Source organism: Ostrea edulis, chromosome 1 (genome assembly GCF_947568905.1).
Source record: "Ostrea edulis chromosome 1, xbOstEdul1.1, whole genome shotgun sequence".
NCBI classification, from domain to species: Eukaryota; Metazoa; Mollusca; class Bivalvia; order Ostreida; family Ostreidae; genus Ostrea; species Ostrea edulis.
The window spans coordinates 50,956,863-50,969,983 of record NC_079164.1 but is presented as its reverse complement, the minus strand read 5'-3'; the positions used below and the strand labels follow the sequence as shown (position 1 = coordinate 50,969,983).

Sequence of the window (13,121 nt, the reverse complement as noted above, 5' to 3'; positions counted from 1 at the left end):
ATCTGCTCATGTCAGTCCATTTTCACGTGTTCTCACAGAGTGTAATCCGATTTTCCAGATCACCACACTGTGGTTTTCTGATTCCGAATCAATATCCTCGGAAACTGATGATTTCACAATGCATCAACACAACATTTTTTGAGGAAAATATTGACCGCAAACAATACTGCGTACACAAAATATAATTTCACCGTATGTCTGTGTTTTTGATAATTTGGATTACATTTATTATCTTATAAATGTGGATTTAAAAATACATAAGGCCAAGTAAAATTAATTAGTAGATTATCATTCCCGCCCGCCCCTTGAAAATCGCCCCGCCCCGATTTTTTTTTATTTTTCAAAATTACGATTTCCGGATATTTTTATGTCCGGTCCGGTATCGTAAACGTACTTTGTTTCACTTTGCCTTTTAGAAACCCAAATACACATGTAATTATGTTCCCCAAACAAAGTTTGGGAACATATTGTTTTTACTCTGTTTCTTATTATGTTCCCCAAACAAAGTTTGGGAACATATTGGTTTTACTCTGTTTCTTATTATTATGTTCCCCAAACAAAGTTTGGGAACATATTGGTTTTACCCTGTTTCTTATTAAGGTCTTCCGTCTCCTGCGGAAGACCTTACTATTATTGTTCGCGTTCTTCTTCTTCATTATTATTATTATTATTATTTTCCTTGGTAGTACACGCGTTTTTCTCAGCCATTTCTCGATCGATTTTCACGAAATTTTCAGGAAAGATGTCTTTTGGTGACGAGACTTTGCTTGCAAAATTTCGTGCTTGACGTCACTTCCGGTCAGGAGTTATCTCTCTTTTAGTGACTTTTTGAAGGGCCTTGTTGTCCACACATCTCCTCCGTCAGTTTTGAAGCTAGAGTCTTGAAATTTCTACACAAGATAGAGTAAACATTTTAGAAGATTTGTGGGGGATTCGATTTTATCGGAGGCGATTTGCCTAAACGCTCGCCTGGACCTGAAAAAATGGATGCCAAAATTTTTCGCCCATTTCGGCGATTTTTGACCTTTGATCTCCAATATCTTTTTTCTTGCAAATATTTTGTTAAGACATGTAGAACAAAAGTTGTGCACATTTACGAGATCTTTTCGAAAATATCAAGATTTAGGTGCTAGCCCCTTAAATTAGGGATCTAGAAGGGCTCAAAGTCTAGATCAAATATCTCAAAAATCGTTAATGGTATAAGTCAAAGAACAAAAAATGTTCATCTCTGCAATCCAAATCTATTCATATAAAAATTTAGGTCATATGTTACGTAATAAGGGATTTTAAGGGCCAAAACCATAAATTTTTTACCCCTTGTATCTTGAAAACGACAAATATTTTGAAAAGCAATAAAGAACAAAAGTTGTTGAGAATGATGATCTGAACAATATGCATATTTCGTTTTTACCCTATGTGGCCCCGTTAGGGAGCTACAGTTTGGCCCCTAAAAATTACTTCTAGAAATAACTCGAGAACGGTAAAGAATTTCTAAATACTTGTTGAACAAAAAATGTTTGAAATGTCATGACCTTTCTTACGATATCAAGCAAAAGGGGCTGACCCTTTAAATTAGGGGCCCAGAAGGGTCCAAAGGTTTATGAGAATATCTCAGAAACTATTAATATTTTGTAATAAGTCATTGAAGCGGAAATGTTCATCTAAACGAGCTTGTTCTTATCAAATCAAAAAGTAGGTCATATGTTACGTAATAAGGGATTTTAAGGGCCAAAATCATAAATAATTGACGCCTCATATCTTGAAAACGACAAATATTTTGAAAAGCATTATTGAACAAAAGTTGTTCAGAATGATAATCTAAACAATATGTACATTTCGTTTTTTCCCTATGTGGCCCCGTTAGGGAGCTACAGTTTGGCCCCTAAATATTTCTTGTAGAGATAACTCGAGAACGGTAAAGAATTTCTAAATACTTGTTGAGCAAAAAATGTTTCAAATGACAAGGCCTTTCTTACGATATCAAGCAAAACGGGCTGGCCCTTTAAATTAGGGGTTCAGAAGGGTCCAAATGTTTTTGAGAATATCTCAGAAAATATTAATATTTTATAATAAGTTGTAGAAGCGGAAATGTTCATCTCAACGAGCTTGATCTTATCAAATCAAAAAGTAGGTCATATGTTACGTAATTAGAGATTTTAAGGGCCAAAATCGTAAATATTTGACGCCTCATATCTTTAAAACGACATATTTTTTGAAAAGCATTATTGAACAAAAGTTGTTCAATGTGTCATAACCTATCGATCAATATCAAAAAATGGGTCTGTGGGCCTCATGGCTCGCCTGTAGAGTCGATTTTTGTCGATATCAGTCGATTTCAAAAACTTGTAACTGGTAAATATTTTGTAAGGACATATTGAACAAAAGTTGTTCAGTTTATCGAGATCTATCGATTGATATCAAGAAATAGGCCTATAGTCCTAATGGCTCGCCTGTAGAGTCGATTTTTTGTCAATATCGGTCGATCTCAATAACTTTTTACAGGTAAATATTTTGTAAAGACATATAGAACTAAAGTTGTTGAGTCTATAGAGGGCTAACAAATGACATCAAGAAATAGGCCCGCGGGCCTTATGGCTCGCCTGGAGAGTCGAATTTCAAACGAATTTCTCCGCAACTTTGCTTCAGAAGCTTATGATATGAAAAATTGATTATATCTAAAGTGTCTTAAAGTCGGAAACTAAATTGGGACTCATTTGTCTTTTTTTTTTTTTTTTTAACTCCGAGTGCATCAACAAATCGGACGGAAGACCTACTTGTTGCTCGCAACGAGATCGTGTCTAGTTATTATTATTATTCTTTCTTTCTTCTTGGGACTTTTTTGTCCACGAGTGTTCTCAGAAACTACTCAAGGGATCAATATGAAACCTTTTTAGGATGATAGTATAGCATATGTAGATGTGCGGAATGAATGTCATTTTGTCTGAAAATGCATGCATGTGCATGCACGTGCATTGGATTTTTTGTTTACAAACTTTGGAATCAGTCTAACTTTTTTATTTTTCAATCAAATCGTTTCCTATTTATATCGTAGGTATAACATGGGACCCTTAACTGTTTGGCATCGTCAAAATTTCAATTCTGCACGCGCATGCACGTGTGCTTCAATTTGATTGGATAATACAAAACCGTTTATAACATTCATGCCAATCAAGGAAATTTAATGATATTTACAGGATAGGTAGACATGTCAAATATCTACAGATCGATGTAATAAAAATTGCAAATGCGCATGCGCACGCACGTGCATTGTCTTTTGAAGGTTCAATTCTTTCAATGACCCTAACTTTTTTGTTTTTTGTCAAAATCTTTTCAAACTTGTATTGTATATGTATCTTGATATTCTTAACAAAAGTGTATAGTCATAATTACCATCCGGCACGTGCATGCACGTGTGCTAAATTCTGATTGGACGATTTTCAAATCGCCATAACTTTCTTATAAATGATGGAAACAATATGAAATTTATACTGTAAGTATATCTATCAAATGTCTATTGAACGGCATCAACATTGATGTTGAGTCATACTCACGTGCGCGTGTATGCACGTGCATAGCTTTTCTTTCATTTTTCGGGTACTAAAATGGTCATAACTATTGAATTAAAAACGGAAATGAATTCAAATTTACCCTGAGGATCTATGATATGAATGTCTATGAAATGATGTCAACAAATTTTCCATTATCAAAATCGCGTGTGCGTGAATGCGCGTGAATTGTAGTTTTTCACGTCTAAATTTAAGTATTGGTCTATAACATTTTGGGATTGCAATGAATAGGTTTGAAAATTAGGTTGTAGGTATGTTTTGGGCCTCTCAATTTACTAATAGTCTCAAAATCACTTCCCTGCACGTGCATGCACGTGCGCTTAATTCTGATTGGACGATTTTGAAATCCCAATAAATCTCTTATGAGTGAAGCAATCGATACCAAATTCATATAGTAAGTATATTGTTCAATTGTCTATTGAATAGTATCAACAAAATTGTTGTGTGGTACTCACACGCACGTGTATGCACGTGCATTGATTTCGGTCTTTGTAGTTTTGAGTTGCCGTTATTTTCTCGTTTTTCATTGAACAGTTGTAAAACTTCTCTTGTACTCATATAGTAAGACTTCTAATGTATCGAGATGGTCGAATTATTCATATGCACGTGCATGCACGTACGTGCACGTGCACAAAACTCTCAGATCTTTATAACTGATTTGAACTAGTATGAAATGGACTGAACGTTATAAGATAGTTATATATTCACATGTTTCACACTTTGCAATGGTCAAAACCACTTGTACTGAAATAAATGACACCACTTGCTAAATGGGGGAATGTTTGGGGAACATCTGTAACGGTCCCCGTTACAATAAGTACTAGTTATTATTATTTTTCTTTCTTTCTTCTTGGGACTTTTTTGTCCACGAGTGTTCTCAGAAACTACTAAAGGAATCAAGATGAAACCTTTTTAGGATTATAGTATAGTATATGTAGATGTGCGGAACGAATGTCATTTTGTCTGAAAACGCATGCATGTGCATGCACGTGCATTGAATTTTTTGTTTACAAACTTTGGAATCAGTCTAACTTTTTTATTTTTGAATGAAATCGATTGATATTTTTATCGTAGGTATAACTTGAGACTCTTAACTGTTTGGCATTGTCAAAATTTCAATTTTCCACGTGCATGCACGTGTGCTTCAATTTGATTGGATAATACAAAACCGTCTATAACTTTCATGTTAATAAAGAAAATCTAATGCTATTTACAGCATAGGTAGACATGACAAGTACCTACAGATCAATGTGAAAAAATTTGCAAACACGCATGCGCACGCACGTGCATTGTCTTTTGAAGGTTCAATTCTTTCAATGACCATAACTTTTTTGTTTTTTGTCAAAATCATTTCAAATTTGGGTTGTATATGTATCTTGATATTCTTAACAAACATGTATACTCATAATTACTATCTGGCACGTGCATGCACGTGTGCTAAATTCTGATTGGACGATTTTCAACACGCCATAACTTTCTTGTAAATAATGGAAACAATATGAAATTTATACTGTAAGTATATCTATGAAATGCCTATTGAACGACATCAACATTGATGCTCAGTCATACTCACGTGCCCGTGTATGCACGTGCATAGCTTTTCTTTCATTTTTCGGGTACTAAAATGGTCATAACTATTGAATTAAAAACTGAAATGAATTCAAATTTACCCTGAGGATCTATGATATGAATGTCTATGAAATCGTGTTAACAAATTTTCCATTATCAAAATCGCATGCGCGTGAATGCGCATGCATTGTAATTTTTGACGTCTAAATTCAAGTCTTGGTCTATAACATTTTTAAATTGTAATGAATAGGTTTGAAATTTAGTTTACAGGTATGTTTTCGGCTTTTCAATTTATTAATAGTGTCAAAATCACTTCCCTGCACGCGCATGCACGTGTGCTTAATTCTGATTGGACGATTTTGAAATCCCAATAACTTTCTGATGAGTGAAGCAATCGATACCAAATTCATATAGTAAGTATATTGTTCAAATGTCTATTGAATAGCATCAACAAAATTGCTGTGTGGTACTCACGCGCACGTGTATGCACGTGCATTGATTTCAGTCTTTGTAGTTTTGAGTTGCCGTTAATTTATCGTTTTTCATTGAACAGTTGTGAAACTTCTCTTGTACTCATATAGTAAGACTTCTAATGTATCGAGATGGTCGAATTCTGCACAAAACTCTCAGATCTTTATAACTGATTTGAACTAGTATGAAATGGACTGAACGTTATAAGATAGTTATATATTCACATGCTACACAGTTTGCAATGGTCAAAACCACTTGTACTGAAATAAATGTCACCACTTACTAAATGGGGGAATGTTTGGGGAACATCTGTAACGGTCCCCGTTACAATAAGTACTAGTTATTATTATTATTCTTTTTCTCCGGTACTTTTTTGTCCGGTAGTGTTCTCAGAAACTACAAAAGGGATCGATATGAAACTTTCCAGGATGATAGTATAGCGTTTGTAGATGTGCATAGTGATAGTCATTTTGTCTGCACGTGCATGCACGCGCGCACACGTGCATTGCAATTTTGGTACAAAAAATGGAAAATCAGAATATTAAAGGGATCGATATGAAACCTAAATAGGATGGTAGTATATCATTTGTAGATATAAAAAATAATAGTTATTTTGTCTGCACATGCGCGTGCACGTGCATTACAAAATTTGTACACTAACTTTGGAATCAGTCTAACTTTTTTGTTGTTCATTGAAATTACTTGATATTCATATCATAGGTAGATATTGAAACCCTTAACTGATTTGCATGGTCAAAATTACCAATTTGCACGCGCATGCACGTGCGCTTCATTTTGATTGGATAATACTAAAACGTTTGTAACTATCTTATTTATGAAGCGAATGAGATGATATTCACAGCATACGTAGACAATATGTGTATCGACATATTGGTGTAACAAAAAATACCACCGTACACGCGCATGCGCGTGCAACGTTTTTCAAATGTTCAATTTTTAAAGGACAATAACGTTTTTGTTTTTCATCAAATTCTATTGATATTAGGGGTTTAGATGTGTCTTGGTACTCCTTACAAATTGCTGTGGTTAGAATTACTGCTCAGCACGTGCATGAACGTGTGCTGATTTCTGATTGGACGATTTTAAAATCGCTATAACTTCCTTATATTTGGTGGAAACGTTATGAAATTCATACTGTGGGTATATGATACAAATGCCTGTTGAACGACATCAACAAAAATTCGGAATCATACACGCGTGCGCGTGTATGCACGTGCAACGCTTTCTTTCATTGCTTGGTACTGAAATGACCATATTGAACGTACTACATGTAATTAAAGCCTAAAATAAAATGATTTTTTCTTATAGATTCACAAGGACATCACTTTTTAATTGGGGGAGGTTTGGGGAACATCTGTAACGGTCCCCGTTACAATTAGAACTAGTTATGATTTATAAAGCCTTTTCTCAATGAGAGAAGGCATTTTTGAGGTCAAGAATACCATGGCGAAAAATGAAAAATAAAATCCTCCCACCCGCCCCATTTTTTTGTGAAGTTTGAATGATAATCTACTAATTAATTTTACTTGGCCTAAGGGGTTATATGATAAATTTATCATTACTACAGTAACTTAATCCGAAGAGTTGGATCACGTCTTGTTGACAGGCCCGGATCATCAGATCAAACTCAACGCTTTGCGTCTCGTGTGATCTGATGTTTCACGCCTGTTAAGTTGATGTGATCCGACTTTTCGGATTAAGTTAATGTAGAAATAATATATATTTATCATATACCCATCAATGTTTCGTTTTTTGATACTGTTGATTTCACAAAGTGTGATCCAATTTTCCAGATCACCACACTGATTTTCTGATTCCGTATCAATATCCTCTGAAACTGATGATGTCACAATGCATCAATGTGAATTTTTTTGTGGAAAATATTGACCGCTTCACAAACAAGAGTCTACACAACATATAATTTCACTGCATGTCTGCATGTTTTTTGATGATTTGAATTACATTTATTATCTTATAAATGTGGATTTAAGATACATAAAGTTATATATATGTGTGTGTGTGTGTGTGTATATAATATATATATATATATATATATATATATATATATATATATATATAATAAATTTATCATTACTACAGTAACTTAATCCAAAGAGTTGGATCACATCTTGTTGACGTAAGCAGATCATCAGATCCATTAAAGCTTCACGTCGTGTTAGATCTGATGATCCATGCCTGTCAACATGATTACATCCGACTCTTCAGATCAAGTTACTTTGGTAACAATATATATGTATTAGGCTCTAAGTAAACAACAATATATCTGTAGTTGATTTTTATGCATTGTAGATAGTAGAACTTGAGATTTATGTAATAAAGCTAACAATTTTGGAAATTTTCAAGTAGACACCTTTTTTGTCTCTGATGAGTCAAAATTTATGGCACTCCATCTACAGCTGGTGATGTCTCTGTATAACACCCCATCTACATCTGGTGATGTCTCTATATAGCACTCCATCTACATCTGGTGATGTCTCTGTATAACACCCCATCTACATCGGGTGATGTCTCTCTATAACACTCCATCTACATCTGGTGATGTCTCTGTATAACACTCCATCTACATCTGATGATGTCTCTGTATAGCACTCCATCTACATCTGATGATGTCTCTATATAACACCCCATCTACATCTGGTGATGTCTCTATATAACACTCCATCTACATCTGGTGATGTCTCTATATAACACTCCATCTACATCTGGTGATGTCTCTATATAACACTCCATCTACATCTGATGATTCCTCTCTATAACACTCCATCTACATCTGGTGATGATTTCTCTATATAACACTCCATCTACATCTGGTGATGATTTCTCTATATAACACTCCATCTACATCTGGTGATGTCTCTCTATAGCACTCCATCTACATCTGGTGATGTCTCTATATAACACTCCATCTACATCTGGTGATGTCTCTATATAACACTCCATCTACATCTGGTGATGTCTCTCTATAACACTCCATCTACATCTGGTGATGTCTCTCTATAACACTCCATCTGCATCTGGTGATGTCTCTATATGAGTGAACAATTCTTTAATGGAACAGAACAGCACACAAATAAACAAATACAGGACATGCAAATTTTATATCAAAATCAGCAATACTGATCCAGAGGTTTATTGGAATGTTGTCAGGATCACAAAACCTTTCCATAACATTACAGATACTTTTACTTCTGAATGAGACTTCATATAAGGCATGCATATTCCATTTGATAATAACTTGTGATCAATATTTTTGAAATGGTTTGTTATCTTCTTGCCATGGTTAGCATATGTTACCCAACATATGCTAACTGTTGCAAATATAAATGAGTGCTTACATGCATAACGCTGATATAGAATTTGTCTGGTTCGATATTGCGTTTATTGACATCTCAAGTTGTGAGGGAATCCTGTTATGTAGTGCTTGTATTTAAGTTCTCTTGAATGATTTAAATAAATTTAGGGCATTTTTATTGTGATGTTTTCTACACAGGAGGAGACATGGGAGGGCCCAATGACAGCCTTATCTTTGTGTAATTATCTGCATGTCATCAAGCCATCCTGTCTCAAAGTCTCAAAACTTTCACAACTACGCAAGACCAGATGCAGTTTTGTGCAGGAAGAGGTAGGAGATATGTTGACTGTTTAATACAATACAGGGCTTGACACTAAGGGATGTCCGACCAACTCAGACTAGTAAAAGCTTGGTCCGGTCTAATTTATTTTGTGTCATGGTAGCCTGACTGGTCGTGTCAAAATATTACGTTTAATTATAAAACCCAAGTATATATATTTGAAATTTCTAAAATAACATTGTTTACAATTAACTTTGTAATCTACAGTACTAATATTGTTTTGCTCAAAATCATTTTCATGATATTGCAATGTTCTACCCAGAGTTATCTTTCCTGTCATGTTCTCTAATGCACTACACCCTCTGGTGGCATATTGAAAGTCATTTACTTTACGACAACATCGTCGGTAACCCACAGTCAGTATGACTCCCTTACCTCCTGTGGCACACAACGCCGAAAAATTTGCCTGTCGGTGTGTTGATCTTTGCGATCTGATTGGAAAGAGATAGCGACACCAAATTAGGGTTACCAGCGATGTATGACAACTGTTGTGCAGTATTATCATTTTTTTCGCAAACAAAATTGTGAGAATAATCTTTGATTTGTTATCTTCTTCTTTTCCGATTGTATGAAATGAAATTGATTGATAATATACAGATATATCAGTTTTTACATCTCTACCATTGTCCAGTGATTCTGGATGTTGATTTGTCATTGTCGCTATTTGACGTTTGGTTTCTCGGGGGTTTGGGGTTGGAAAAGGGTATATAAAAGAAATGGAAATGCAGAGCAAGTTTTATGCAGGATCACTATGATGACTAGTTTTATGCTATTTTGTGTCATCTTGGATGAATAAAGGCTATTATCAAACAAAGGAAAAATAAAATGTACAACAATCAGAATGAATACAGCATACAGTCATTTTGATATGTTTTATACTGAAAATCATCTCCAATTTCTTTCTCTAGAAATGCATGCATTCTCATCATTCTGATGACAGATTAATTTTCATTATATTTATTCAACACATAGTAGCTTATTTAGGATACTGAGAGATTGAAATATCTATGTAATATAAAAGAGGTCAGGTCTAGTGATGTTGAGGTCAGGTCTAGTGATGTTAGGGTCAGGTCTAGTGATGTTAAGGTCAGGTCTAGTGATGTTAGGGTCAGGTCTAGTGATGTTAAGGTCAGGTCTAGTGATGTTAGGGTCAGGTCTAGTGATGTTAGGGTCAGGTCTAGTGATGTTAGGGTCAGGTCTAGTACAATTTTAAGTTACTGGTCTGACTGGTCTTGTTCTTTTTAAAGTTGGTGTTGAGCCCTGCAATAAAATGTAAAGTTCATTTTTCCTCTCAGTAGATTTGGCAGTAGTTTGTAGACTTACTTTGAATTCAATATTTCCTGGGGATCAAATTTCATGGGAACTTGTAACACATGAATTAGAAACCTTTACACTTCTAGCTGATAAACTCCTACACATATGAAAATTCCCGTAATTCTCCTTTTTACCCATTTTCAGTTACATGTTTTCGTCATTGGAAACCCATGTCTGGTCATAATGTGCTATGACTCATTTATAACTGGCTGTGGGTTTCCTATAGTGTGTAGGGTGCCCAAGAATTGCAGCAATAATAAAAAAAAAAGAATTCTCAGTGCTTTTTAGATAACAGCAAATTTTCAGTGTTGTTTTAAATTTGCTGATGCTGTGATGTTCACATTTCTTGTAATTTTTATTTTATTTGGATGACAGGGGTGTTAACTAACCTAGAAGTCATGTGACTGTTGTTTTGAAGAGTAACAAAAAGAGTCATGATCAATTTAAGCTCACAATAGCTTTTCTTATCAAAATTTGTGTGGTGTCTGTAAACTTTTCACATTTTCAACTTCACAAGAAGGACTGAGATAATTAACAATACCAAGATTTCCTTCTCATTTGATTTTTTTTTTTTAAAGTTTGGTTCATGCATTTTTGTCTATTTTGATTCAATTCATTACACATTACTTCGATTAGTAACACCCAAAATAAAATAGCAGTTGGGCAAAAAAAAAAGTTCCTCACTTTGTCATCAAAATGGTTGTATCAAATACAACAGCATAAGAATAAATATGTCCCAATCACATTGCTGTGAGGAAATATTTTGGTTTTATACATATAGAGAACACTGCAAATTACTGTTCAGTGACAGTGTTAAATCAAACATGCATTCATTAAATATTACATAGCAATACATGTCCACTACTGGCCCCAAATTACGTGTTCTGCACAATATTCTGCGTGAATAATCTTACATCAACAGTTTGTGTATAATCATGAAAAGCAAAAAGGAAAATAAAATTTATTTGCAATTTATTTGTTAAATTAAACAGAACTCGGACAATGAAAAGAATACGGAAAGCTACACAGAGTACAAGAATGAAAGATAGGTCCGTTAATCATGAAACTAGGTCTTACAATTTCTGTTGGAATAAGTCAACCATGATGAAAGTGAATGCATTAGATAATTTCAGTTTCCTAATTTGAGTCATAATGGTAAAATGTCTGGAAAACTACATTTGGCACAAAAAATCTCATGAACTTTGTAAAAATCAGTCAACTGGGACAAAACTTCAACTTGATTTGTAAACATGTGTAAATCACATACCAAATCTTAGCTTCCTGAATCAAAGCATGATGGAAAAAAAGTCCTGAAAACTAAGTTATGACTGATGGACAAATGGGAGAGAAAACTAACACCCCTTTTCTGCTTTGCTTGGTAGGGGACAAAAACAAAAGAGTTTGATGATCAGCAATATGTCATGCATTGTATCTTTGCTCATACAATTGTCTAGTGATTTATAAAGGTTTACCAGTGATAAACATTTTAAAGAAGTAGGTACAGTTTCTACAGTCATCTGGCCCAAAATATTGATGATTTCACTTGGAGCTCAAATCCTGGTATTCAATTAAGGAATAGTTTAGCAAACCCAAAATTCACTCAGTTTGATCAGCAATATGATTTGTGTCATATGACGAGAGCTTGAAGTTGGCATAAAATTGCAAAAATGCCATTTTCAATGAAAATATCCACAAATTCAGGTGGTTTTCCTTTTAGAAAACATACAGCGCATGCGTTGAGCAAATTCATATTGAAGCATGTTTTTATACCCCCCGCAACAAGTTGTGGGGGGTATACTGGAATCGGGTTGTCCGTCTGTCCGTCCGTCCGTCTGTAGACGCAATGGTTTCCGGGCTCTAAAGCATTATCCTTTCCACCTACCGTCACCATATCATATATATGGACTACCCATGGGATGAAGATGTTCCCTATCGATTTTGGGGTCAAAGGTCAAGTGCACTGGACATCGAAGTAGCAATATGGTTTCCGGGCTCTAAAGCGTTATCCTTTCCACCTACAGTCACCATATCATCCATATGGACTACCCATGGGATGAAGATGTTCCCTATCGATTTTGGGGTCAAAAGGTCAAAGGTCACGCACACTGGACATCGAAGTAGCAATATGGTTTCCATTTAAATTCTTTAATGGCTTTTTTCATCGCATGGAGATGCTGTGTTCCTAGATACCTTTTGGATCATAATACTGAAGTTTTACCTATTACCAACACCCTATGGGAGATTGGGGTAAGCGGGGGGTATTCTTAGTGAGCATTGCTCACAGTACCTCTTGTTCATCTCAAAATAATACACAATATACAGTGGAACCCCGTTATTACGTTCCCCCTTTAATACGTTAGTCCGCATATTACGTTGGAATTTCAAAGCACAAAACCATTTCTTAACAAACCTATATAAAATAGACCTCGTTATTACGTTGTCCTAAGATGCCGGGACTCGGTATTACGTTGTAAAAATTCCGACGAAAACGTAATAAACCCCTAATTATTCAATAGTGATTCTCAAA

The 13,121-nt window shown here is 35.0% G+C and overlaps 1 protein-coding gene across 3 annotated transcripts in view; it reads left to right on the top strand.

Annotated features, from left to right (window-relative positions):
• LOC125650892 (uncharacterized) overlaps nucleotides 1–13,121 on the top strand; it is a 67,970-nt gene that overhangs the window by 22,726 nt on the left and 32,123 nt on the right. For all 3 annotated transcript variants that reach the window (XM_048879468.2, XM_056153341.1, XM_056153340.1), the window contains one exon: nucleotides 9,139–9,270. In XM_048879468.2, the coding sequence (XP_048735425.2) occupies nucleotides 9,139–9,270 (132 nt within the window). The remainder of the gene's footprint in view (nucleotides 1–9,138; nucleotides 9,271–13,121) is intronic.